General features: G+C 46.5%; 1 protein-coding gene across 1 annotated transcript in view; it reads left to right on the top strand.

The window, feature by feature from the left end:
• Positions 1-26,485, top strand: part of LOC306936982 (trinucleotide repeat-containing gene 6A protein-like) — a 51,775-nt gene that overhangs the window by 18,048 nt on the left and 7,242 nt on the right. The window contains exons 4-19 of the mRNA XM_079520649.1: positions 7,226-7,534; positions 8,049-8,096; positions 9,883-11,952; positions 12,104-12,428; positions 12,571-13,094; positions 13,322-13,477; positions 13,569-13,754; positions 18,163-18,767; positions 19,901-19,975; positions 20,130-20,300; positions 21,873-21,992; positions 22,856-22,984; positions 23,196-23,273; positions 23,879-24,050; positions 24,164-24,313; positions 25,637-25,804. Of these exons, the coding sequence (XP_079376775.1) occupies positions 8,051-8,096; positions 9,883-11,952; positions 12,104-12,428; positions 12,571-13,094; positions 13,322-13,477; positions 13,569-13,754; positions 18,163-18,767; positions 19,901-19,975; positions 20,130-20,300; positions 21,873-21,992; positions 22,856-22,984; positions 23,196-23,273; positions 23,879-24,050; positions 24,164-24,313; positions 25,637-25,804 (4,975 nt within the window). The 5' untranslated portion in view covers positions 7,226-7,534; positions 8,049-8,050. The remainder of the gene's footprint in view (positions 1-7,225; positions 7,535-8,048; positions 8,097-9,882; positions 11,953-12,103; positions 12,429-12,570; positions 13,095-13,321; positions 13,478-13,568; positions 13,755-18,162; positions 18,768-19,900; positions 19,976-20,129; positions 20,301-21,872; positions 21,993-22,855; positions 22,985-23,195; positions 23,274-23,878; positions 24,051-24,163; positions 24,314-25,636; positions 25,805-26,485) is intronic.

Genomic DNA, 26,485 nt, shown 5'->3' with positions numbered 1-26,485 from the left:
CCCCAAACAGAAGATTTGCCAGAGCAGGGGCGTAGGCTGCTGCTTACTAACACTGGTTAATTTATTAGGTGTGTGTGGTCGTGCTTTGAATTGATAGCGTCAGTGTTCTTTGCGGTGTGACGTAGGGCATGTTTTTTCATGGGAATCCTCTACTGCAGTTTCCACTCCTGTCCTGCTGGTACAAACCCTACTACTGTTACTCTTTCAACTGAGAGAACTACTCTCTGCCTTGCTCTCTGAACTCTTGACTCTCTCCTTCCTTTCTGTGTCTCTGTATTCCCTCTTGTCTGTCCTCCTCTGTCTCTGATTCTCTTGTTTGCATGAGGAAACATTATATCCTTATTTGTATCCACTACTGTTCCACTACTGTTTCTGCTTCCATCTAGTGCTGCTGCTGTGTGGACCCTTGGTGTGATAGGCTGTCTCTTATCTTTCTGACCTTGGCTTCTCTTCCAGCTAGCCGCGTGTGCGTGTGCGTGCGTGCGTGCGTGCGTGCGCGCGTGCGCACCAGTGTTCATTTAACTCTTAGAGTAAAGAATTGGGAAAGGTTAGTGACGGAGCTCTCATTGGAGGGTTCATTGATGTAATGTGTGTGTGTGGGGTGGGGGATTGAAGATGTGATGAATCAAAAGTAATTGAGCGATTAATTGTTAAGACTAATATAATTATATTTATTTAGATATATAGAAGGATATGCATAGTATAAGATTAACCTTAAAATCCATGAAGTCTGAAATTCAAATCAAGATGTTTATTTATTGACATTTTTTATTAACTATAACGTCAAACAAAATATTACAGATATAAATACGATATGCAGCCTTACCCGGAGGCATCATATTGTTGGATATTGTCAAAAGGATAAAAACGACAAAGCCCACAAACTTATTTGATTTCCAATTGTGGTGCTTTAAGCCAAGGCCATATTTACGCAGACGCATCGCAGGCCAAGGTTTGGCATTTTTCATTTTTAAAATTGTGTGACCCTTTTTAGGCCCCTTCTGACATGGTGTGACCATGAACAACATTCTTATCTACAAACACACACGCGCGCACGGAGTCACTCGCACATGCGAGTTTGGTCTCCCTTGCATGATGCATCTGTAATCAGATGAACACTCGTGCACACACACAACTTGGGACAGAGTGTGGGACTCCACGTCATAACCTCTTCACACACACACACACACACACACACCACTGCTGCCTCCCTTTTTCTTTGAGTTCCCCCCCAAATTATCAAACACATGATGGCTTTCAATGTGTTTCAAATCGGCTTCCCTCCATGTTTTGACTTGAGGCACTTTTGATTATTTAAAAGACGAGCATTCCCAAGATGGGTCTGTTAAACTGAATGGAAGGAGTAATGCAGGGAAAAGTAAGGAATATGTGAGAGAGGAAAAAGTGAGAACACTGGTTGTCGTGTCTGAACTTCTCTCTATTTATCAATTGTATGTGCATGCATGGTCCCCTAAACAACCCCTAGCATTGTGTCTTGCTGATGTGGTCATGCCTGGGCAGGCCCAAAGGAATTTAAAGAGTTAGTTAAGTGAGGTTTGGCAATAGAGTTACCCCCCCCCCCCCCCCCCATCCATATCTGCCTTGTTTGTGACCCGGAAGCGGACAAGTGATATTTCTAGCTCTATTATTATGGTAGTAATAATTGCTATAGAACTTGGCAACCGACCACCAGAACATTTCTTTCACTTTAATCTAGCAGAGTTAATTTAACCCATTTAGGACTGAGGCAGATTCTAAAAATGTCTTCTTTGTCTGAAAAACTTGTATTTATTAAAAATTACAAGGACATTATGTTGCTATATACTAGGGATGCACGATGAATCGGTAGCATAATCGGAATTGACCATATCGGCCATATCGGAATGGTCTCAAAATAATACAGATTATTTAATCTGTTTAGTTTTTTTTTAATAAAAAATGTAAAAAAAATCTATCTATCAAGTGTCTAGAACAAAAGCCAAATCAAATATGATGTAAAATCTTACGTAAAAATTCTTCTTTTTCTACATTTAATTTGTGTACTCCTCTCATTCAGTTGTGAAAACAGACACTAGGAAAATAGTATAGGCTATTTATTGATTGAATACTTTATTAACAGGCTTTGGGCCAAGCCCTATAGGGCCTAGCCTAGGCTTGTTTCCATTGTGGTCCTCTGTATACTATCGGAATCGTTCAGAATCGGTATCGGCAGATATGACCCTGCAATAATCGGAGACCTTTTAACTACGCCAAAAGGTGTTCCCATCTTGAAAAGTACAAACCGTCTAGGTTAAGACTTTGCACTCTTTGCACTTCAAAATCTGCTGGCCAATTTGACTGTTTTGACTGGGTTGGTTAGCTGAGTGACTGGGCTGACTGGATGGATAATAACTTTACATTCATAATCGTTGCATGACTGCTGTATTCATCAGTATGCTATTTTGGGACTTCACATTACAGAGCTACCCCCCACCCCCTTTCTCGCTGTAAGTATCAGACAGGTTTGAGGAAAAGTACTCTGTTCTGAAAGTTAAAAATAATTTAGCTCGCAGCAAAACATCACTGATAGTTTCTCAGTAATTGCATAGCAACTGGAATGGGCCTGGACCGGCATCTAACTGGAGTAACTGGGTAAAGAAAACACCCGGCACCCTAATGGACATATGCAGTGTAATCAGAATTGTTTGGATGGCCAAGCATTAACACAATCAGTGCCGGGATTCCCTCAAAATAGAAGCTCTGGGGTGCCGGAAAGACATGGCCCCCCCTCCCCGATTCTAGATTCTATTTAATCACTAGAAGCTCCAAAGCATTCATATTTTGAACGAGAGGCATGTTGAAGTCAGAAATGAAGCGCGTAGTATATCCATTAGATCAAAACCACGGAGAGCGCCCTGGATTAGGAGAGACGAGGCATTCTTTCTGCCGCTAATCGAACGGTAAGATAATATGAAGGCAGAGCGAAGCTACGAGTGCCTTAGAGGCTCACTCAAAAATAAAAAAATCTGAATATTCTTCTCTCGCCTGATCTCATTGAGGATGCACTAGGACTAGTACACAAAATCTTGGATGCCATTAACATCTTGAACTTTGGACTGCAGGGACTAGTGAGGTCACTAAATACTGGCTTAAAAACACCTCGGCTCTCACTTGACACCAACATAACACCAAAGATTTAACCCTGTTCATGATTAGTTTAAAGCTGGGCTTTCGTGATCCTATCCAACTGCAGATTAGAAGTCAACTGTACGACTATAACAAATCATCTAAACCTAGTAACTGTCTGCTACAAAGTAGGTCACCAGTCAAGATTTTTGGAATGCTCAACATGGTTGGAAGTTTGAAGTAACTAACTCCACTCTATTCTAGTATCGGATGAGCTAATGGTTTTTGTTTTCCTGCTGACAATTTCTTTTGGTGCTAACCACCACTCCTCCAATGCGTGACACTGTGTGTATGTGTGTCTGTTGAGACACACACACACACACACACACACACACACACACACACACACACACACACACACACACACACTATTACATGGTAACAACAATGGCCCTTTCTTTTGTTTGGGTGGTGTGGAGGATTGGTGGTCAGAGTGATGATCACCCACAATGAGAAGTTTGGGATGTAGGTCGTTGCTGATAAAGAGCATTGGCTAAAATGTTAACAGTGCTTCGTGTTATCACGACGAGATGCTCCACTGATCTCTGTGTGACCTTCTAAACATAGCAAGCATTCACAGTAAAGCAATATATTTGCTTTAAATGCACCGGTATATACCGATTTATGTTGGATATGTGTATATTCTCTGACACGCACATACATATACCTGTGTTCTACTCCTCTCCACGTGACTTAACATAACCGCTAGATACCAAAAACTAAACCACCACCCCTCTGTTCAGTTCTTGCTTCAATACAGCAAGCGGCAATATCTCTGCTGACTGAGGACCAGCTTTTCACAGTGCTACCTTTTTGAAATGGCACTCTACTGGTTAGATTCTGCCGGGCTCAATGTCCAATTTAGTTGGACTTTGATCGAAAGTTGACGCTGGCCTTTCTTAACGTTGCCATAGTTGCAGCTTGTGTCAGATTGCAATATGATTTTAAGAATGTGAGACGTAAAATTTAGCTTGTTTTGTTTTAAAATACCCCACAGGTTATCAACTAGAGTGCAATTCAAAAATGCCAAGCGTTCGGGTAAGCCAAGGAAGGCGATGTGAGCTTGCAGATCTATCTATTTTTGAAGATATTTGCATACATCGGTAGTGACGTACCCAAAATAGGGAGGCCAAGTTGAATAAGGCCAGTTCAGGTCAAAGATTCATGATGATATGAAACTGTTGGAATTCAAAAGAGATCACTCCACATGAAAAAGGGCTGAATCTTAGAATGAGCCGTTATGGAAACATTGCTTTGAGGTATAACATGTTTATTTTGCCATTAAGACTTCTAGATTTGGGATGGCAGTCTGAAGTGACATAGACATTATAGTTTTCCGGCCATTCTGAAAAGGGGGAACGTGGTGTGCTTGGATTCCTGTGCTGCTGATTTCAGGAAGATGACCTTTCTCTGTGTACAAGTTAGAAACTGCTGCTGCATTCCTCTCAAATCAACCCGGATGACAGACAAGACAGCCGCTCTCTACTCTTCTCTCCCCCTTTCAGTTCCATTTCTCTCCCTCCCTCCCTCTCTCTCTCTCTCTCTCTCTGAATGTCTGTCTGTCTGACTGTCTCTCTCTCTCTCTGCTGTCCCTATATTCCCTCTGTAAGTTGATACTAGTAGTCGGGCTGCAGCCAGCTCCAGAGCCCCTTATGAAAGCCACTCTGAGAGGAAGGGAGAGAAGGTGTGTGTGTTGTGTGCGTGTGCGTGTGTGTGCGCGCGCGCGCGCGTGTGCGTGTGTGTGTGTGTGGTGGGGGTGGTGGGGGTGGTAGAGTGAAAGTCGGGAGGGAAAAAGAACAGTTTGTACTCTGTTCTGATTATCATACACACACACACACACACACACACACACACACACACACACACACACACACACACACACACACACACACACACACACACCTCTGAGCCATAGGCCTGCTGTCCAGGAGTGGTGTTGTGTGGCTGACTGGCTGTGGTAGCACCATTTATCCCCCATAACGATGCATCCTTTTCTTTCCTCACATGTCCCCTCCGAATTAGATACCTTTTACACATAATGATTTCATAATACCTTTTCGTACGTAGAAGGACGCTAGTTTTCATGGTGTTTTGCATTATTGAACATTTACAATATGAAAGAAAATGAACATTGACCAAAGTATGAGCAGCTGCATGCATGCTTGAAGCTCATTCACATCATAAACGTACTGTTTGCATCGTCCGTTCAGTGTTACTCAAAGCACTGGATTGTATTTAATTGCCTGGCTGTGTTTCCTCTCGAGTCTCGTTCCCTCTCCGTTCTTTGAGCAGTCGTGTTCTGGAAAAGAACTCTTGGCCCGTCCGACTCCGAATTTCCTCCCTACATTATGACATCATTGTCTTGACTGCCTTTTGATTGGTTCCAGAGGTTTGATAAATGGTTACAGCCAGCCTCTGTATGTCTGGGCTTACACAGGCTGGCCGGATGCCCAGTTTTCATTGTCTAGCTACCACCGCTGCTAGCCAGCTAGTGGTGGAATCTGGCTCCAGTTAAAGATGGCGTGTCTATGTCCTTTTTTGTGTCAGTATGTGAAGTAGCTCGCTGGAACATTGCTGAAGCGTCAAGCATAGCAGGCCAGTTAGCACATAGCCTAACTAATAGAGATGTAGTTATTGATGGCTCGGACAAAAAGGTTAATCTGGGTTAGTTGAACAATCAAATTGATTATAATATGCTAGAATTGTTGGATAATATGTAACACGTGTGACTGCCATCTGCATTATAATACATACAAGATGAAGACATTGTATGACATGTGCATACTATGAAGCATTTGTTGATCTTTGTTGCCACAGAGGTTTGTGTGTTGTGTTTATTGGGCTAGCTAGTGAGCTGCTATTTGAACTGAGGAGTTTATAAATAGACGTGTGTTCTTTGCTGAAGGCACTCAAAGGCTAACGCTGCTGACTAACCTGCTCTCAGAAAAGAAGAAAATAACCCTCACTGTCACACACTTTCACTGACAATTGTGTATCTGACTACTGTCTTCTCTTTTTCATTCTCTCTCGATCAGTCTCTACCTCTCTCTCCTCTCTGCCCCCCCCCCCCCCACCCCCTCAGTTAAGAGGTTTTGGTTGCCATGGTGCTGCCAGCTGAAAGCCTATTGTACAGCTAATCTAGACTCTAACGCACATGCACACATGCACGCACACACATTTACCTCGGAGGACAGAAGGGGAACTATGTTAGGCTGGTCTTTCCTTTTCTCAGATGGTCTGTTTTTTTTTAATCTAATGTAGTCCAACACACGCCGTCGCCTACCTCAAGAAGAAGGGGTTGCCGGGCGGTATGATCAATCTCTTTGCCTCTTTTATTTCTGTTAATTTCTTTGCCTCTTCTTCTCTGTCTTCAAGGCAAAGTTAAACTGCAGAGAAGGAATTGCAGGATTGTTTCTCTGTACACCTGTGGCTCCGTTTTGTCTTTGACTGACACACACAGTACACACAGACTGGGTGTGGAATTACCAATACTAGTGCAGTGCCTGTTTGGGGTGTGGCCGCCATTCAGAATGTGTCCATTTTGAGCGGACTGGTTCTGAAGAACCTCTCATCCGTTCCACTTCACACAGTCAGCACAGCACATCCTTGGGTCCTCGCATACACCCACCATGTGTGAGATATACAAAGGACTGCAGATATACAGACAACATGAGGGGTTCCTCGAACTTCTAGATCGATGGGCTTCTGTGTATGTGAGTGGTTTGACATGGTGATGACCCTCTGTGATGAGGAGGATGTACCGGTGTCGAGAGGCAGACTGAATGACACGCATCACTTGACTCTGTCTCAGAGGTTTGATGTATAATTCATTTCGTCCTTATCGGGGAGTATTATCTGTTTCGCCCGCTGTCAGTGACCGATGTTTGATGGGTTCGTTTGTCTGCGACGAACTCTGAAGCTGTTCATAATGCATGTGCTGATCATTTAGCTAACCAGGCTATTTTTCCACTCTTTTCTTCTGTTCCTCCTCTCTCTCTCCTCACTCTTATTTTCTCTTTCTTTATTTGTTCCCTTCTCTCTCGTCTTTCTCTATATGCAGTGCCAGAGCATATCAAGGCAAAGTCCTGAAACTAAACCACGCCGCCTCTCCCCTGCGCGTGCGCACACACCACACACATACATTCTTCAGCACATCCTCAGCGATGCCAAGGGGGCCCACTCAGCCTGCCACCCGCTCTGACAAGCCCCGCCCCTCCACCTGCGATCCCTGAGGCTGTGACCTCTGAGCCGAGACCTTTGACCTGCTCCCCCCCATTCGCCCTGGGAACCAGAGGTCAGGTGTCCTCCGCGCAGCCAGGGGGCGCCCTCACGCCCGGCCAGGAGCCGCAGACACATTCTGCAATCACAGGTAAACGCGCAACCAAACTATGCCCTTTCTAAAGCAGCGAGGGGGATGTGACACACAATGTTGTCACGTTTTCTCCAAACGTCCTTGCTTAACCTAATTATGCATTTTTCTTTGTGCATAATCGGTTCACTCCAATGCAATCGGAAGACTGTCATGTGTGATTTTGTGCGGATTTATAAATATTGGTGAAATAAAAAACGAGTCAAAGCTATACACATTTCAATCTTGGTATATTTCAACCAAATCAAACTCCCATTACTATAACTTATGGTGCTCATTTCCTGGGCTAGTGGGATTTGAGGAGCCAGTTAAAACAGTTGCTGGTATTGAAACAACACTGCTATCTGTACAACCTCGCTGTATCTAATGCTTCTTTACTCACTGGCTTGTCAATGATCTGCCTGTCTTTGCCTGTCTCTTATCCTGCTCTCCTTCCATGTCTCTCGTCAATGTGTCTGTGTGTCTCTCTCTCTGCCTCAGTCTGTCTGACAGTCTTTCCTTTCTTTGTTTCCAGGCATGGCTCCCATTCGGGACTCCGTCAGCCACTCTCCTAATCAAACAGGTGACTACACATCCTCTACTTCCAATTCTCGCTCTCATGTTCCTTTCTCCTCCTTGCTGCCCCCTCCCTTTTCCTCTGTCCGTCCATCTAGGCCTCTGTTTGGTTCTTGACCGACTAAAGTGGACACTTAGCTCCGCATGCATGTTTCTGTAAGTGCGCAAGGCCAACTGACCTCGGTGGAATGTGGTTTGCTCACAGCGGTGCCTGTGACACTGACAGAGAAAGGGCATGAGTGGGGGCAAGTGAGAAAGAGGGTGACAACGAGTGAGGGAGAGGAGAGTTGGCAAGTGAACAGGACAATTGCCAGGCAATTCTGGCAGCCATTTTGTGTGTGTGTGTGTGTGTGTGTGTGTGTGTGTGGGGTACTGTACGATGAGGCAAGGGACAGAATAAATAATGGGAGCGAGTAGAGAAGATCGAGAAGATTGCGAAACCAAACCATTGACCATATTCCCTAAGCATAACGATTTAACCGTATTTATCATTTTAAACGAACACAATGTTATTATTTTATTTATTTATTACGACTTGCTGTAAAACTAACTTTTACATTTTTACAACCATATTATTCAGGACATATTTTCGAAAGTACTTCAGTAACGCACAGCCTGGCAGCTTCAGCGGATGCCAGAGAAACACAGGAAGTTGTTCTATTATTGAGCTGTTTTATTTTGGGAGGAGCACAACTGGCACAGGAGAGAAAAGACATTTGCACCCTCCCTGGCTCTCTAGTCTCTACCCTCCCTCCCTCTCATTCCCTCTTCCCTCCCCCTCGTCTCTCCCCCCAACCCCCCCCCCCCCCTCTCTGTCTCCCTCCCTCACCTCTCAAACATCTCATGTTCTCCATTCACGTCGCTGACCCAGTTCCAATGCTAGTTGCATTTAAAACATTGGTCTCCATCTTTGTGTTCATGCTTGCTTTGTCTTTTTCGACTCTGCTGCTATACTGCCATCCCTCGTCCTCTTCTCTTTGACCTGCCTCCTCTCTCCTCGCCTCTGCCTCTACTCTGCCACCTCCTCACGCTCCGCTCCCTCTCTTTTGATAACCACCTTCTCTACCCTCTTCATTCAGTTGTCACGCACTCTCCTCCCCTCCACCTTCCTTTTCTTCTCCACCTTTCTCTTTGTTCAGCTGACACCTCCTGTCCCTCCTCAGCCCCATCTTCCCCTCTTCCTCTTCCCTGGCTGCTAGTCAGTGTCTCTGGCAGACATTAGGAGCCCTGCTGTGGAGACAAAATGGTGGCAGCTGGGTCCGGGCCTGGGCCTGGTGCCTACAAGACCTAGAACAGCGTGACTGCTGGGGGGGGAGCAAAGATGGAGGGATGAAAGCAAAGAGGAGACTGGGGAGTGGGAGGAGTGCAGGATTAACAGTTTGAGTGTCAGAATGTGGAGCTTTATGTTATTATGTATTGTGTGTGTTATCCTCTTTACTGAGCATTTCGTTTCTTAAACCTGTAGGTACCGAACTTTCAATTTGGCAGAAAATAGGCACGCACGCACACGATTTACTTTTGAGGGGCGCTAGCCCCTCCTATATTCAGCTATTAGTGTAGATTTCCGTCGTACACAAACATTACATTCCCGTTGACAATGAATGGAGAATTTTACGTCATAGTGTCTGAGCAAATTGGCATAGTGGTCTATTTTACGTCATGATACTGTACTATGATAAGAGCGCCCCTCACTTCACACGGGTGTGATTTTTTATTTTATTTATTTTTTTACATCTAACCACATCCTGTATCTGACCTCCATTGTCCCCCCCCACCCCTTGCTGTCTCCCCAGGTCTGGAGCACCCTGGCCTGGACTCGCAGTATGAGCCTTCCCCCTGGTGCCCTGCCTCTCCCTGCAGCAGCGACGGCAACAGCAACTGGGGAAAGGTCCTAGTGGACGGAGGTACTGACAAACCCAACACCCCTTCCTCCCCAAACTCGTCCGTGTGGCCCCCTTCCTCCTCCTCCTCTTCCTCCTCCTCCTCATCCTCATCCTCCGGCTGTGGGTTGGGCTCAGACCCCGAGTTGGCGTCAGAATGCATGGACGCTGAGTCTAGCTCCCCGATTGGCTCAGAGAAAAATCTTGCCACCGTCGCTGCGACGACAGCGATGATGATGTCATCGGCAAACAATTCTTCCCCCGTGACCTCCACGTCCTCGGTGCCCTCCCCCATGGTTGTTGGCGTGTCGGTGAACGGAGACGGTAACTGCAACACGGTTGGCCGGCAGGTTGCCGGGGGAATGGGAATCGGCGGCAACAATGGCTACTCCATGGTCGGGTCCGGGAACATCTGCAGCAATAACGCCATGGGTATCCACAGCAACAGCAACAGCAAGCTGGTCAATAACGGCGGCGTGTGGGGTAACCAGTCCAGTGGCACGGGCCCCTGTATCAACGGGGGGTCAAACCCAAACGCCAACCACGGTGCCTGGCCCCAGAACTCCACCCAGAGCCCAAACTCCCTGGGCCAACGACAGGCTCAGGGGATGAGCTCCAAACTGGGAATGGCTCCCCACCAGGGCTCCCTGCTGGGCTGGGGGGGAATGGCAGCTCCAGACAATGGCAGCATAATAATGGAGGACAGCGAGGCGAGCAATGGTACAGCGAGCAGCAAGGTGTTGGGAAGCAGCAACAGTGGTAACGGTGGCCAACAGCACACCAACCTTAACACTGAACCCAATGGACCAAATAACACTATGATGATGAATACTACTACTACTACTACTAATGCCACAATGACCTCTACTCTACCAAACTCTACCGCCTCGCCCCAGTTGAGCGGAGACGCGACGTGGGGCTCCATCGGAGGGGGGAATGGGGGTCCAGTGGCCAATGGAACCCCCTCTTCAGCCCCCCAGCACCCCCATGGAGAGGCGGGGATCCCAGGGGCCTTCGGTACGCCATGGGGCACCACTACCTACCCTGGAGACAAGGGCCCTGCTAATGAAGACACTGTGAACCCCCAAAACCCTGCCTTAATGCAGGCTGGGAACCCCCAAATCTCCTCGGCTGCTGCTTACAAGAGTAATAATAACCACAACAACACTGGCCCCACGCTGGCCCCACGCTGGGACCAGCCCATCACCAATAATCCTAATCAGAGCAGCTCATCCTGGGGCACCGGATCAACTCAAGTCCCGGGCTCTGCAGGCCCAGCACTGGGAAACGGCAACGCCAACATGATGGGCCCTCAAGCTGGGGCACCTCGTCCCTGGGGGAGCAGCGGCTCCTCCTCGTCGTCGTCCTCGTCTTCCTCATCCAACAACAAGATGTCCAACGGGGAATGGGGCACGATGCCTCCTGGAAACAGCCACGGCGACATGGGAGGCCGTAAGGGAAGCTCGTCCAACAACGGCTGGAAGAGTTTGGAAGACGACGCCCTCGGGACGGGGGGAGGAGGAGGAGTAGGAGGAGGAGGAGGAGTAGGAGGAGTAGGAGGAGGAGGAGGAGGAGGAGGAGGGGGGACCGGCGGACCAGGAAGCCAGCAGGTCCCAGGAAGTGCTCCCGGAGGCTGGGGGCGGAAGGAAGGAAGCGAGGGCAGCGGAGAGAGCTCCGGAGGACGCTCGGGCTCGGACAGGGACAGGGACAGGGACAGGGACGCCAGAGGCTTGAACCGCAGAAGAATTCCCATCCCCGCGCCACCACCACCTGCCCTGAACCGAAGCGACGTGGACCCCAGGGTCCTGTCCAACACTGGATGGGGACAGACACCGGTACGGCAGAACACCGCCTGGGACGTCAGCTCCCCTACCCTCAAACACCTCCAGGCCCCCAGAGGAGACGAGAGGAAGCCCAGCAACGGAGGCTCTGGCTGGGGCACAGCACAACCGGCAGCACCATCCCAGTCCTCCTCCTCTGGAGGTTGGTGCAGATTTGTATTGTGTTTTAAGGATTTTCTCTTGAGTTTTTTGTTCCATGTAAAATAATATCCATCATTGTATCAAGGTAAAATAATATACATCATTGTATCAAAGACGGTAATATTAAAAATCACCATCTTATTGGCTTCCAGGTTGGGGCGACGGGCCGGGAAGCTCAGGCCCAGACGCTGGAAACTCTGGCTGGGGAGATCAGAGATCAAACTCTGGCTGGGGGGACAATAAAGGTCCAGGAGGAGGTCCAGGGGCACAGGGAGGAGGTCCAGGGCCACAGGGAGGAGGTCCAGGGCCACAGGGAGGAGGTCCAGGGCCACAGGGAGGAGGTCCAGGGCCACAGGGAGGAGGTCCAGGGCCACAAGGAGGGGGTCCAGGGCCACAAGGAGGCTGGGACGATGGCTCCAGCTACAAGGGAAGCAGTGCTAATAACACCTGGCATAACAACACCAACAAGGATGACAGGTACTGGTCGATTCCCTGTTACTGGTGCTAGCAATACTACACCCAAGGTATTTCTGTGCTAAATCTTCAATTCATTAGATTTCAAGAGCATATTCACTGTTTCACACCATTGTACTTAAACCTCATAATTCTTTCTGTTTAGGTCCAACACCTGGACCAATGTTCCTAAACAGCAGCAGCCCAAACAGCACCAGCAGGGCTGGGGTGGTGGCAATGGAGGTGGGTCTGACGGCTGGGGTAAGAGTGGGGATCCCTCCAGAGGAGGGTCCAGCAACCACTGGGGAGAACCCCAGAAAGCTGCGGGCTCCGGGACTTGGGACAACGACGGTGACCGGTCCAGTTCTGGATGTTGGAGCGATCCTAGCCGAACCAACGCCAACGCCACCAGCAGCGGTAACACCTGGTCTGGGAGTGGCGGGTCCAACACCACCGACCACAACCCCTCGAACCCTGGCTCCAACTGGGGCGACAACGTTCACAAACCCAACCCCCAGAACAGCACCCAGGGCTGGGGGGAGCCACAGCAGATGAAGCCCAGCCACAGTTCCCAGAACTGGGGTGAGCAGAGTCCCAAGCCTTGTAACCCCTCTGAGTGGGGGAAAGGACCTGAAGCCAACATGTCAAGAGGCAACCAAGGCCAAGGCCAAGGCCCCAGCAAGCCCTCAGGTGAGTTTCTCCCTGGAATTGGTATGACCTAGTCCTAGTGTGTTCAAGGAGCTATCACTTAAAGAAGCCAGTAATGAGTCGAGAAGAAGTGCTTGAAAAATGGAACCATTAGCTCACTGTACACATTTTTACTTTATGTAAGGTTAGTAACCCATTGTTTTATTTCTGTTCATTTCTCCCCTTGATCCCCACTCTGTCCTCTCCCTTTATTCTCCTCTCATCTGCAGGCTGGACAGGAGGTCCCGTCCCTGCAGGGGGTCAGAAGGAAAAGGAGAAGGAGAAGGAGGAGGAGCAGAATGGCTGGGAGGAGCCCTCTCCTGAGTCCATCCGACGCAGGATGGAGATCGATGATGGGACGGCAGCGTGGGGTGATCCTGGAAAACGTAAATTTAATTTAATCGGTTAAATGGGAAATACAAACAATTGTGTTCATTGCACGAAGCCTAACTTGACCGTTTGCAATTCTCTACGCAGGTAAATTCAGTGGCAGCTCTGGCAACATGTGGAACAAGACTGGCCAATCGGAACAGGAGCCCATGGTCGTGTGCCCACCCTCCCAGCAGTCCCTCCCACATCCACACCAGTCGCACCAATCACAGGGCTCCATGCATGCTCCTCAGGCCATGCAGCCTCCGCCTCAAGACAAGAGCTGTAACCCTGGTGAGTTGACACACACACACACACACACACACACACACACACACAACATAAATGGCATGCTGTTGTGAGACTTATGGAATACTCGTGGATTAAACGGATTCCATAGAATGTCTTCTATGGAAGCATGTTGCACACTGAAAATAGCCTATCGGCAAGCTCTCAATGCGTCATTATTTTGACATTAGAGCATTTGAAGTGGTCAAACTAGCAAATTATGTTCATAAGTATCTTCCCTAATGGTGTTGGATACTGGTTGCCAACTTGCCAGTATGTAGGAACAGCAGGGAGAATATTTCTAAAACATCGAGTTCATCAAGTGTTCATTGTTTAGGAATCAGCGCTAGTTCCATTCACAGTGTTTCACAAATCACATATTGGGACTTGTTGGTCATACAAAGAATATCAGTCTTGAGACTTTATTTAGCTTTAATCCATGGATACTGGATGTTGATCTCCATGTAAAAGAAATGCAAACATGTACAGTATACATATGCACACATTTTCACTATTTATAACATAACGCATAGAAACAAGCTAGTATGAAAGCAAGTGCACATGTACACGTGGCAGGGACACGTGCACACATATCATGCACACTGCTGCTAATAGTACAATGAAGGCTGACTCACAATTGGTTTTGTGTGACCTTGCACTCCAAGCCCCCACACAGGTCAGACGCGGTTGGCATCATTATCTCTGTGGGCGTCTTGTGTTTTTAGCCTGTAGGCACCTCCAACACGTTTGTTGATTTGAATCATAAGCACCATTAGTGGATTGTGTTGCCATGAAACGACTGGATCTCTGTGTTTCTGTGTAGTGCATTGCATCTATTTTTAAATATGAGCGTGGAGGACAAATGATTTCCTTGTAATGGCTAGGATGCTCCTTAAGCATATTGGCTAGAAAGTGTGAGTGTTCACACATTTTGATGGCAATTTAAAAGCAAAATGAAGAGCATTCTTGGTATTGGTAAATGGATGCAAACATAACTGCTGTAGTCATTTTCTCTTGGTTATGCATTCGTGAAGGAAGCTTGTTGGGTTAACTGTGGTGTGGTTGGGGTTGTGAACTGGCTCATGTGCAGGAACATGTGGGTGTGAGTTGATGTGACATGCTTTCTTCTGGCACAAAGTCCAACCAAGGTGTTAACTTGGTTTAAACAAAATAATAATATTTCTCCCTTGGCATGAGATACTGATCTTCTGCAAGTGATCTTGCAATAATGTTAACTTAGTTTTCAACATGTAATTGCGTTCTGTGGATCAAATTCTTGTTTGAAATATAGTTAGCAGTTACTGGCAAATGGTTACTTCAAATGAACGAGAGAACAGGAGAGGCTAGCAAGCAAAAATATTTGAAAAGATCATTCGCATTTTGTTCTCAAATAAATGTAGTGAAGATTTTGGTGCTGCAGTGAAAAGTCCTCATCATTTCTGATTTACTGACAGTGAAAACAAAAATGATTGCCCGGCAGCCCTACAAAAATACTCACAGGGATACACAAAGTGTCACAGACGGGTATGCACACAAACACGGCCAGCTACAGTTTTTTGTAATGTAGGTTGAGTCATCCCTCTGGAATGCTAAGAGCATTGGTTTTCTCTCATTTACTTTTCGCTCTATTTTACTCTCCTTGTCTGCTTCGCTGTGAACGGCAGAAACACAAGCCTTTGTTTGGCCTGAAAAGCAGAGGGTTCCAGAGAGAGAGAGAGTGAGGGGAGAGACAGACAGACAGACAGACATAGCTAAAGAGAGAATGCGGGACTGAAAGCAACACAGGGAGGGGGGAGCGACATGAGTATTGGTATCTTTGTCAGCAAGAGAAACTGTTCTAGGGGGGGCAGGGGTACGGGGGTTGGGTTGGGTTGGGGGGGAGCTGTATAGACGAGCAAGTGTTCCACAGCCAAAATCAGAGCGGGAGGGAGGAGTAGGGTTATTCAAGGTGACTGGCTGGTAGCTAGCAAGCCGTAGCAGTAAGGTAAATGAGCTAACTAGTATGGAAGGGAAATGGCTAAGAGTAAGAACAAGCCATTATTGTGAAGGGAAACAGCAAAGACCTATATCGTAAGAGAGGCATATATGTGTTGCAATTACTGCCTTAATTAAAAAAAGGGATTTTTTTTTTCTGGAAACGTTTCTTTGGTAAATTTGTGCTACTGAACTCTTCTGTCTGCGCCGCGGGTGCTTTCAGGCTGGGTCTCATTGGTTCCAACTGTTCCCGAGTACGATTCCCCGCTGGCCAGCATTCACATTGGCCATGATTTTTCCGTACACGAGTACGCATCATTCAACTGTAATGGTACATATGTGCCTCGGAGGGGCGTTGTGGGCTATGGGGCTTTGAGAGATAGAGCATGTCGGTTGATGGAAGAGGAGTCACAGTTTAGAGTCAATAATAAAAGTTTGAGTGTTTTCCTGACGTCTTGTGTTATAATATTAACATAACAATACACAACCAAAGCAGTGTGCACTGACGGTCTTTGAAACATTGCAATGTAATGTCGAAATGTTGTAATTATCGTATGACAGTGACGTCACCGACGCATCCTTAGTATCTTAACACCTTCACCACTGTTGACCAGATCAGAGCACTTAAGCGCAGATGACTTGGATCTACGTCAAAGTGGTCTTTTATATAGGTTTATGATAGATAGCGGAAGTAAACAGAAAATGTACAGTAGGCAAGATGGCAGTGTGCATCCACTCGTTGTTGTAAACATCTTTTCAAGTGCCTTTTATCTCGGATTCCTTTCCTAGATTGCGCCCCTGGTTAAAATAAGCTTTATTCAACGGCCCATAACCAAAGAACTGACGGGTCTGTCACTACACACATCGTGTTATGTATATTTGTACAGATTACGCAGGGAAAGCCTCGCTGTTATTAGATCCTGCCTTGTTTTTGTTATTGAATCGTTTCAATATTAACTAACCATAGTCTTATATTGTGTCACTGTCAAGATTTGTTTAGTTGTTGCTGAGGGGAAGAAGACGCATGCTCTCCAGTCTACTGTTACAGACTACTATACCGCGTGCATGTCTCAAAACGCAAAAGTTTATGTATTTTTTGTGTGCCTGCGAGAGACACTGGAGCCTTTGGGAGGCCCCATGATGGATCCTATTTATACTGAGAGGCATCCCTGGCATGCTCCCACTGCCTCCATGGAGGGGGGAGGTGCTTAAGGCAGGGAAGAAATGTTTAGAGGGGCAGACTGGTAGGCACATAAACACCTGAAGCCACATACACACAGTTGCTCCTGACCTGTAGGGTTCCCCAGGGATGTGATCAGGGGTCACTCTTGGCAGCTCTGCACTCGAGTTTGGATTTCCGTGGCCTGAAGTCAGATTGCAGCTCACAATTTACCAGCATATTGCGTCTCCGTCTGGAAGATCAAGTATTGATTTTTAGACCTTTTTATCCAAGTAACCATATTCACAAAATAGCAGCAGTAATGGCTGCAATATAAATCTAGTCGATATATATTCTAAAACGTGTTCTCCTTGTTGTTATAAGCAGTGGTGGATGGAAGAAATAGAAATTGAGATTCCTTTCAGACTGAGCATTTTGTACTTACTAGTGGTGGAGCTGTGTGGGTAGGAGGTGATAACAGCAATTTGTATTTTTGTAACTGAAGCAGTCAAGATTATCAAATTCATAACTACAACAATACAGATTATCAATACATTCATAACTACAACAATATTTCAAAGTAGGTTTTTTTTGCTTCCTCGCCAGAATACATTTGAACTCTTTCCTCGCCAAGGTTAAGGATCAAGGTTATATCTGTCACGGCACGCTTTTCGGCTGCGAGGTCTTACTTTTAAGATATTGGTCGGAGCAAAAATATTCAATGACGTCACAACACGGAAGCAAAGCGTTGCCAGGTGACGGAAACACCAAGAATCATTCAATATATTTCTGGCGATTCTGGATGCATTATAACCTCTTATATCGTCCTAGTGTGAACCCTTTCAAGTTGTACTTGCTGTGGAAATTAAAGTCTCCTATATATATATATATATATATATGTATATATATGTGTGTGTGTATGAGGTCCACAATAACATTAAAGGCAAACCCTCGCTTAAGTTTGAAAACAAAGAAATTCAGAAAGTCTCATGTTGTCCCAAGCTATGAATAGACAATAAGACAGATGGGGATGAGATTGGAGATGATTGCAGATGAGATTAATACAAATATGTAAAAGCGGTAACAACGGTTGTTTGGCCATTGAGATTTTACAGTATGGCTTGTCTTGTTTTCATAAACTGACACGTTCATGGTGCATAGTAACACATTGTTCTGCATGCTGTCTACTATTCCTCATCCTTTCCCGTTTTGTCTTGTAATTTGTCCTCTCCTCTCTCCCCTTCCTTCATCTCTCGTTTCTCCTCCTTGTCGTCTCTCCAGGTTGGGGTGATCTTTACCCCCAGCAGAAGGACTCGTCCTCCTGGAGCCGGGAGCCTCAGCCTACCCCGGGTCCTCCTCCGGTGTCTGTGGACAACGGAACATCAGCCTGGGGAAAGCCCGTGGACAGCAGCTCCACCCACAGCAGCTCCACCCACAGCAGCTCCACCTGGCAAGACCCCGACAGGGAAAGCCGGGAGTCCGGCGGATGGGGCGGCCAGCACAAGGCCCCTACGCGCATGAACCCACGCGGCATGAACCCGGGTGGCATGAACCCGAGTGGCATGAACCCGGGCGGTATGAATCCGGGTGGCATGAACCCGGGTGGCATGAACCCGGGTGGCATGAACCCGGGTGGCATGAACCCGGGTGGCATGAACCCGGGAGGCATGAACCCGGGAGGCATGAACCCGGGAGGCATGAACCCGGGCGGCATGAACCCGGGCTCCAAGCCCATGGAGACGTGGTGCGGTGGCGAGGACGGGTCCAGCAGCTGGGACCAGGAGGAGGAGGTGGAGATCGGCATGTGGAGCAACACGCCCAGCCAACAGGACAACCGGAGCAACGACCCCAACACCTGGAACTACAAACACAAAGGCCCCAACAAGGTACCACACGGCTGGTCTCGGCCCTGGCCTGAAATAACAGACTTGGGTCGTTAAAAAATGTTTTAGGAGAAGAGGCATTCCACAGAATGTAGTATTTTTCCCACAGCACAGCCAGGGGCATCCACAGGGATTGTCAGGTCAGGCTGGTGGTCAGTCATCTGATGCTGCTCAATATTCGCGTATATATTTGAGTATATTTTGATTGGTTCTCATATTTGAATGCACAGATACGCAGTATCCCTATTCTTGCCAATATATAGGCAATGTCCCCACTAGATATACTTGAAAAACAATCTGTTGGCTTGATTGAATTAATGCTTAGTCACACGTTTGTTTTTTATGACACTGTGTGACAAGACAATGTATAAATTGGTTATGATGTTATGCTACATAGGTACAGTAATAGCCCTTAACACAATTCCTGCCGCCATTAATTAATCCCTCGATTGCGTATTGCCATGGTTTAATCACGCGTGACACTTACTTTGAAGAGCCAAATATCCGTATCGCATTTTACTATGAAACCATTCCGTGTGTGTTGACGAAGCTGGTGCTCGTTCTCTCGGTCGGTGGTGGAAAAAGTGGACCGCGAGTATCACAGCGCCTGCTACAGGCCGTTGAAAACGCTTGTCTGGGACAAAGCGTCCTCTGCAATGTCGCTTCTGTGAGATAAAGCCGTCTGAAAACAGAGCCGGCAATGCAAGTGGATGCGCGCGCATTTTCAAAATGGCCGCGCCCATTGTGTCAGAAGCATAACAAAGCTAACGGACGGTAGATTTCGATACGATCGTATTAAAACATGCATTAATGAATACATCGCAGTTAAAACGGCTTTTCCGTTTGTGGCAGGCCACAAGATTCTACGTTTTAAAATTCCTATGTTCCCGGCAGGCCTCGTGTTAATTATCTGCACAACATACCTGATCTATAGGTGGCTGATATTTACTGTCACGACTGCCATTGATGTTCATAATGCACATGGCACAGGATCTGAGCTTTGAAGTTATTTTTCTTTTTCTGAGAAATGCCACTGCAAATCTTTAAGGGAAAACACAAGAGAAAGTCTAGCCCAAGCTCCGCGGGTGGCACGTGTAGCTTAAAAGGCTTACTGTGTCTGTCATGTTGTGTTTTAGATGAACAAACCGGTGAACAAGCAGGAAGACTCCTGGATGAAACCCTTCATGAACCAGTTCAACAACATGAACTACGTAAGTTCCATCTTAGGGTCTCTCTTTTCCTTTGTTCCCCCTTGATCTTTCTCTCCTTTCCCCCCCCCGTCATTGTCCTACAGTGTTGAGCATGCGATGCATCTCCCGTTCACTGTGAAAACGGCTGTCTTGTGTTTTCCGTCGCCCCCTCCAGAGAGACTCTCCTGACGACTCCATGAAGGCCGGTGGCGGGATGATGCAGGACAAGCGCATGGAGGTGGGGGGTGGCATGGGAGACTTCGGTGGAGGCATGGGGAAGAACCCTGGGCCTCGGCACCAGCTCCACAAAGACCCCCCCATGGAACGCAGCTCTTACTATGACAAGGTACTGCCTTCTCTCCTAATGGTGTATGTGTGGGTTCTTGTGATGGAAGAAATGGGTCAGAGGCCCCCCGCTTTTGTGAAGCTTCAGCGAATCCGCGCCACTTATAAGTACTTAAGATGCTAAAAGGGGGTTATTTTTTTATACGTTATTTGCAGGTTAAGTTGACCTTCAGGACTTGGCTTTGAAGACTTGTCATTAAAAATTCTAAAATTCATTAAAAATTCTAAAATTTGAGACTATTGAGTCCCTTGACCAAGACATTATCAGTGCAAAACACTAACACTGATGATCAGTAAGACGATGTAGAGAAAATGCTAGATCTAAAGTAGGACTAGTGTGCGGCCATGTTGTGCAGTAGCTGCCTCCAACCTCTGTGTGCTGTCTCGGTTCTCTGCTGCCTCCCTGTGGCAGCTTGACACACCAGCATCCTCATGGCTCTCTAGGTCAACGAAAGTGACAGATCTTTTTTTGTTTTTTGTTTTTTTTACAGTTAATTGCCCCACAAGCTAGTATCTTTCAGTGACATGACTGTCACGGTGTTTGACTCTTATCTGTCGTCTTAGGAAAACATTTGCTCCGGGCTGACTGATGAGCCGCTTCTTTCCACTGCATTTCTTATAACAGTGCTGCTTCTCTCTTCCCCTCCTCATTTCTTCTTTATACCTGTCTGCCATGTCTTTTGCCGTTTCTGTCCCGCTTTCTCCTGTGCTTTAATCTCTTCTTCTTTCCTTTATCCTTCACCCATTGTCCCTTCTCTTTTCGCCCCCTCCCCACTCCTTCCTCCTCCTCCTCTCTTTACTGCTTGCTGTGCCTCGCGTACCTCTGTGTTCGCTGCCCGCCTGCCCGCTGTGTCGCCCGGCTTTGCTGCCGCAGCTGTCCGTTCGCCCTGCAGCTTACGATAGCCCCGCCCCCGAGGAGCTCTCCTCCAATCAAAGCATGAGCTATCCCCCTTCCAACTCTGCTCAGCCTATGTCCTGTCATGAATCAGGGCAAGTTCCTGCCCATTCTAGTCCCAGGTCAGCTAGGCAGGTGAGTGTGGCAGGACAAGCATCCCCCCCCCCCTCCATCTCATTCAAACAAGGGTTTTGTTTCCCCCTCTCCCCATCAATTATTCCCCCCCTTATTCCCCTAATCATATCCCCTAATCAATGTGCAATTACACAATCTTCATTTGTCAGCCATCTTTAAATGAGGTCTCTACTCTACCAACACACAACTTCAATATTTTGTCCATCGTATTGCACAAGGAACATTTCATTCCCCATTGCACCATGCACCATTTACCATTCTTTCTCTAGAGATGGGAGTGACAGAGCAAACACATTTGTAGTGATTACTCTTCTCTCTGGCGCCCCTCCATGATAGTGAAAGAGACTGCAAGTGGTATAAATTAAAATCGGACGAGCCCAACTGTGATGTTTCCAGCTATGTAAAGGATCACAAACTTTCCATTACAGCCTAGAAATGCATGTACATTTCATGGAGCAATCTATTTCCTCATATTTGTTCTGTGTCTGAGGTGATTGAAGATCATATTAACGTGTGTGTGTATGTGTGTGTGTTTGTGTGTAGAATGTAAACCCTATGATGGGTGGCAGCAGTGTAGCACAGGGCCGAGGAGGCCCCCAGAACCAAGTCCCCCCTCAACCCAATCTCCGCAACCAAGTGCCTCCACCCATCCTGCCCTCTCAGGTAATGTACCAGCACACTCCAGTGATAAGCTGCACCATTGGGCCCCTAAATATCCTAAATTACCCACTAGAATTTGATGCTTGGGCCAAAATAATTCCTTCTCATTATGGTATATGCCCAGAAACTATAGATTGCACCGGGTATACACATCTATATCTTGTGTACAACCAAATTGGCTGCTGAACTTTCATATCGTTACTGTTGAGAATAACCTGCGTTCCATTCAAGCAATGTACTGTAGTAGTTATTATTTAGGCACAAGTGCTTCTCAATACGTTCTAAAATAGATGATCGATGCATCAGGATGAGATGCATTGTGAGCTTGTAGATCTATTTCCGCTACTTGTGCGTGACTGTAATATGCTTGTAGATCTATTTTCACTACACTGTCGTATGACTAAGTATAACTTATTTACTGACTTACTTACTAATTTATGGATACAAATATGAAATATTGAGATAAAATGTTTCTGCCCGACAGCAATAGAATAATGGGTATCTTTGGTAGTGTTTCATATCAATAGTGAGGCTCTGAATGTTATAGCTTTTAAAGCTATATAAACGGTGAAGAAGTGGTCCACACACAGGCTTTGCTCCAACAGTGTTTATTTGTATTAAAACACCATTTTAAGATTAGGACACAACGTTTCGGAACGTGAAACATCACATCAGGTGATCGGACCACTTCTTCACTGTATGTATCTACCTTTGTCCAGCACCAGCCAATAACTGGATTTGCGCAAGCCACCTGCTTTTTAAACTATTTAAAGCTATATAATACATTAAATGACAGTAAGGAAGGTGTGGAGAAAAATGTTTGTTTTTACCGCTGCTTTTAGTTGACATCAGCCCTTTTTCCACAGGTCCCTCCATCCCTGCTGAAGTACCCCGGAGGAAATGGTGGTCTGAACCCCCTGTTCGGCCCCCAGCAGATGGCTGTCATCAACCAGCTCTCCCAGCTCAATCAGCTCAACCAGATCAACCAGTTACAGGTACACACACACACACACACACACACACACACACACACAATATCTCTCCTACAAACAAATGAGATCTCTTTACAGGCACTTGTGAAGACATAAATAACGCATACATGCACTTGGGCTTTGTGCACCCTCATGTAATATGCAAACACAGTACAGTAGCTCCAACCTCGTGCTATATTGTGTCTTAACGCGCTCTCTTTCTGTCTCTCTCTAGCGTCTTCTCCAGCTGCAGCAACAGAAAGCTCAGCAACAGAGCCAGAGAGCCATGCCTGTGGGCCGACAGACTGAACAGGTACACAGCTGTGTGTGTGTGTGTGTGTGTGTGTGTGTGTGTGTGTGTGTGTGTGTGTGTGTGTGTGTGTGTGTGTGTGTGTGTGTGTGTGTGTGTGTGTGTGTGTGTGTGTGTGTGTGTGTGTGTGTGTGTGTGTGTGTGTGTGTGTGTGTGTGTGTGTGTGTGTGTGTGTGTGTGTGTGTGTGTGTGTGTGTGTGTGTGTGTGTGTGTGTGTGTGTGTGTGTGTGTGTGTGTGTGTGTGTGTGTGTGTGTGTGTGTGTGTGTGTGTGTGTGTGTGTGTGTGTGTGTGTGTGTGTGTGTGTGTGTGTGTGAGATATCCCATGAGCTTCCCCTCAGAGGCATGCCTGTCTGTTTCGGCTGGTATTATGTTAGGTGTGGAAAATATTCTGAGATTACGCGGATGACAATGACATTGAGTGTCACATGCAGTGACACTCCATAATCGAATAGAGAAAATGTAATTTGTAAAATCGAATCGTGAGGCCAATGAAGATGTGCACCTCTACGCACATGTGCGGGCATCTCTCTCCAGCCTGTCACTATACTTTACATGGAACACTTGTGATTGTATGTTCCGTGTAACACGGCCCATCCTCTGTCCTCAGACTCGTCCTATTGGCTCGTCCCCGTCGATGATCCAGCCGCCGCGTCACCTAGACCCCTCCCTGCTGAAACAGGCACCTCTCAAACCCTACTTGGACAACTACATGTCCCACAATGCCCCTGAGCTGCAGAAGGACTCCTCTTCCCTTGGCTCCTACGGCAACTTTCCTTTAGGTATATTTTTAATTAATAATAATAATGGTAAAAATTAAGACTAATAAATCAAATTAATGAAAATGAATGACTAATGCAAACAACGAAATGGTTTATTGATCTCTCCCCTGCAGGCTTGAACTCTAACCTGAATGTATCCATGGACATGAGTGGTGGTTCTGCTGGTAATAACAGCAGTGGAGCTGTGAGCTACAAGGAGCCGCCCCAGTCCAGACTGAAGAAACTTTGGGCTACAGATCCTCTGGAGCAGAACAGCAAACCTGGTACAAAGTGCTTCACAAAATAGGAAGGAATGGGCTATATCAAAGATGGTTTATGTATGAAGATGGGCCAACTTCATTGGAGCCACTAGACGCGAAATGCCTACAAATGGTCTCCTAAATATAGTAGGCGTGGTTTGCTTCTTTGCAAATGAAAAGGTGTACTTTTGAAATGGGCCTTTCAGTTTCTCGAAGTCCTCCAACCATATATATGTATATGTTGTATTTATATACAATATAAATTTCCCTAATAGAGTTGTAGAATGGCATTTCATTTTCAATTTCCTTTAGATCACACAGACTACATAATCTATCCTCCTCAACCGTGCCTACATATCTGCCTGTCTCAATATGCAGACCAAGTATGCCAGCTCTAATTTGGGCACATAAGGATCGTTTCTAATCGTTTTAAATATGTCCATTCATTTCATGTTATAATATACACATATTCTCATCTTAAATATGGGGTCAGAGCCCCCTATGTGTTGTCTGTGAAATTGCAGATGGACAGAGAGAGGCTTCCGGACTAATCTCAAATCTCGCGAGAGTTTGTTGCTGGGATAAAGAAATGTCATTAACAAAGTAGATTTTCTCCTGATTTGTCTCGCTAAAAGAAGCCACTTTACTATGAATATCTTGTAAATATTGTGTGCCTTGTGGTGATTGGGTCCAGTATTTAGTTCAGTGACCATGGAGTTAAGGAATGGTTCAGAAGCTGTGTTCACGTTCATTCTCCCATTGGAAATGAATAGACTCCAACATTCTTCCCGTCTCCTAATAATGTTACCGCCCACCTCACGCAGATACGGGAAGTAAAGCAAAGTTGGCCTCTCTTGCTAATTCTCCTCTTGGGCTCTATGCACACAGAATAACTCTTCCTACTTCCGGGCCGCTTCCCTACTTCCTTCACAGGTGTTACCCGATTATATTAATTAAGGCTCTGTTCCATTTAGTGTGCAGTGGTTGTCAAATGTTCTAATTTCAAGGACCCACATGACTCTGAGAGTGTACAAATGGAACCAAATGGACCCTTACGGCTCCAAATGGACCCGTAACCACTTTTACACACAGAGTTACACACCCGTACGGGGACACTTTGAGACCCATTGGTGTTTCCAGTGAGCCAACATGCTCACATGCAACTAGCAGCACCCCGACTCTCTTGTTTGACCAGAATGGAACAGAGCCCCTTCATTAGTATCATCGGTAACGCCTGTGAAGGATGTACGGAATGGGCCCAAGTTCTTTCCGAAATGGCGTGTGCCCGTTGACTGCTTGATTCACCAGGGTGCCCATATTCTACTTTAACCACTGTGTGTTCTCCAGGTGCTATGTCGTCTGGGCTGCGTCTGGAGGACTCCCTCTACAATTTCCTGTCCCCTGACCCCACCCCCATGAGTCCTCCCGGCCAATCAATGGGCTCGGTGGGCGACGGCTGGCCCCCCCGTGCCAACTCCCCCCCTCACCCTGGAAACGCCGTAGCCTGGCCCCCAGGTTTGTACGCACACACAGAAGTACACGTGTGAAATGTATCGCTGGCACACATAATTGGAGCATGCATTCTGCATGCATCTATTCTCACGTTGCTGTTCTAGAATAAGATAAGAGGGTTTATCCAGAGCTGTAATGCACAGTAAAATACTCAAGCGTTAATTTAACTCTGTGTACAAATGTTAGGTACAGGCTTTAGTTCCGACATACTATTGGTCCGATTGTCATTAGACCGACAACCTACCTCAAACTCTAACCTCTAACCTAACCATAAATTCATGTTTTCTTCAACTCTTCAACGTATTCTTGATTGCCGTTATGGACGTGACGGGGAAATAGTGAATCTTATGCAACAGAGGTGTTGTAAAAGTGTTTACATCTAGTGGTTGAATGTTGTCTATTAATGAGTATTTTACTGTGTAGCAGGCCAAGTAGAAATGTTGCAAATAAGGAAGAAGAAACTAAGGCTGGTGAAAAAAGTTTAAACGCCTTTATTGAAGTGGCTAATTAATAATAGATGTTAAAAACGGTTATGCCGGCTGCTACGCGTGGGTTATCTCAATTTTGTTTACTTCTATTATGAACTAGCCACTTCAATAAAGGCTTTTTAAACTTTTTTTCACCAGAAGAGTGCCTTGGTTTCTTTTTGAGTGGTGACAAACCGCTCCAATGAGTGACCGAGGG

The sequence above is a fragment of the Electrona antarctica genome, assembly GCF_951216825.1.
Source record: "Electrona antarctica genome assembly, chromosome: 14".
Taxonomy (NCBI): Eukaryota; Metazoa; Chordata; class Actinopteri; order Myctophiformes; family Myctophidae; genus Electrona; species Electrona antarctica.
Note: the sequence above shows the minus strand (reverse complement) of the source record. Positions and strands in the feature narration are given on the sequence as shown.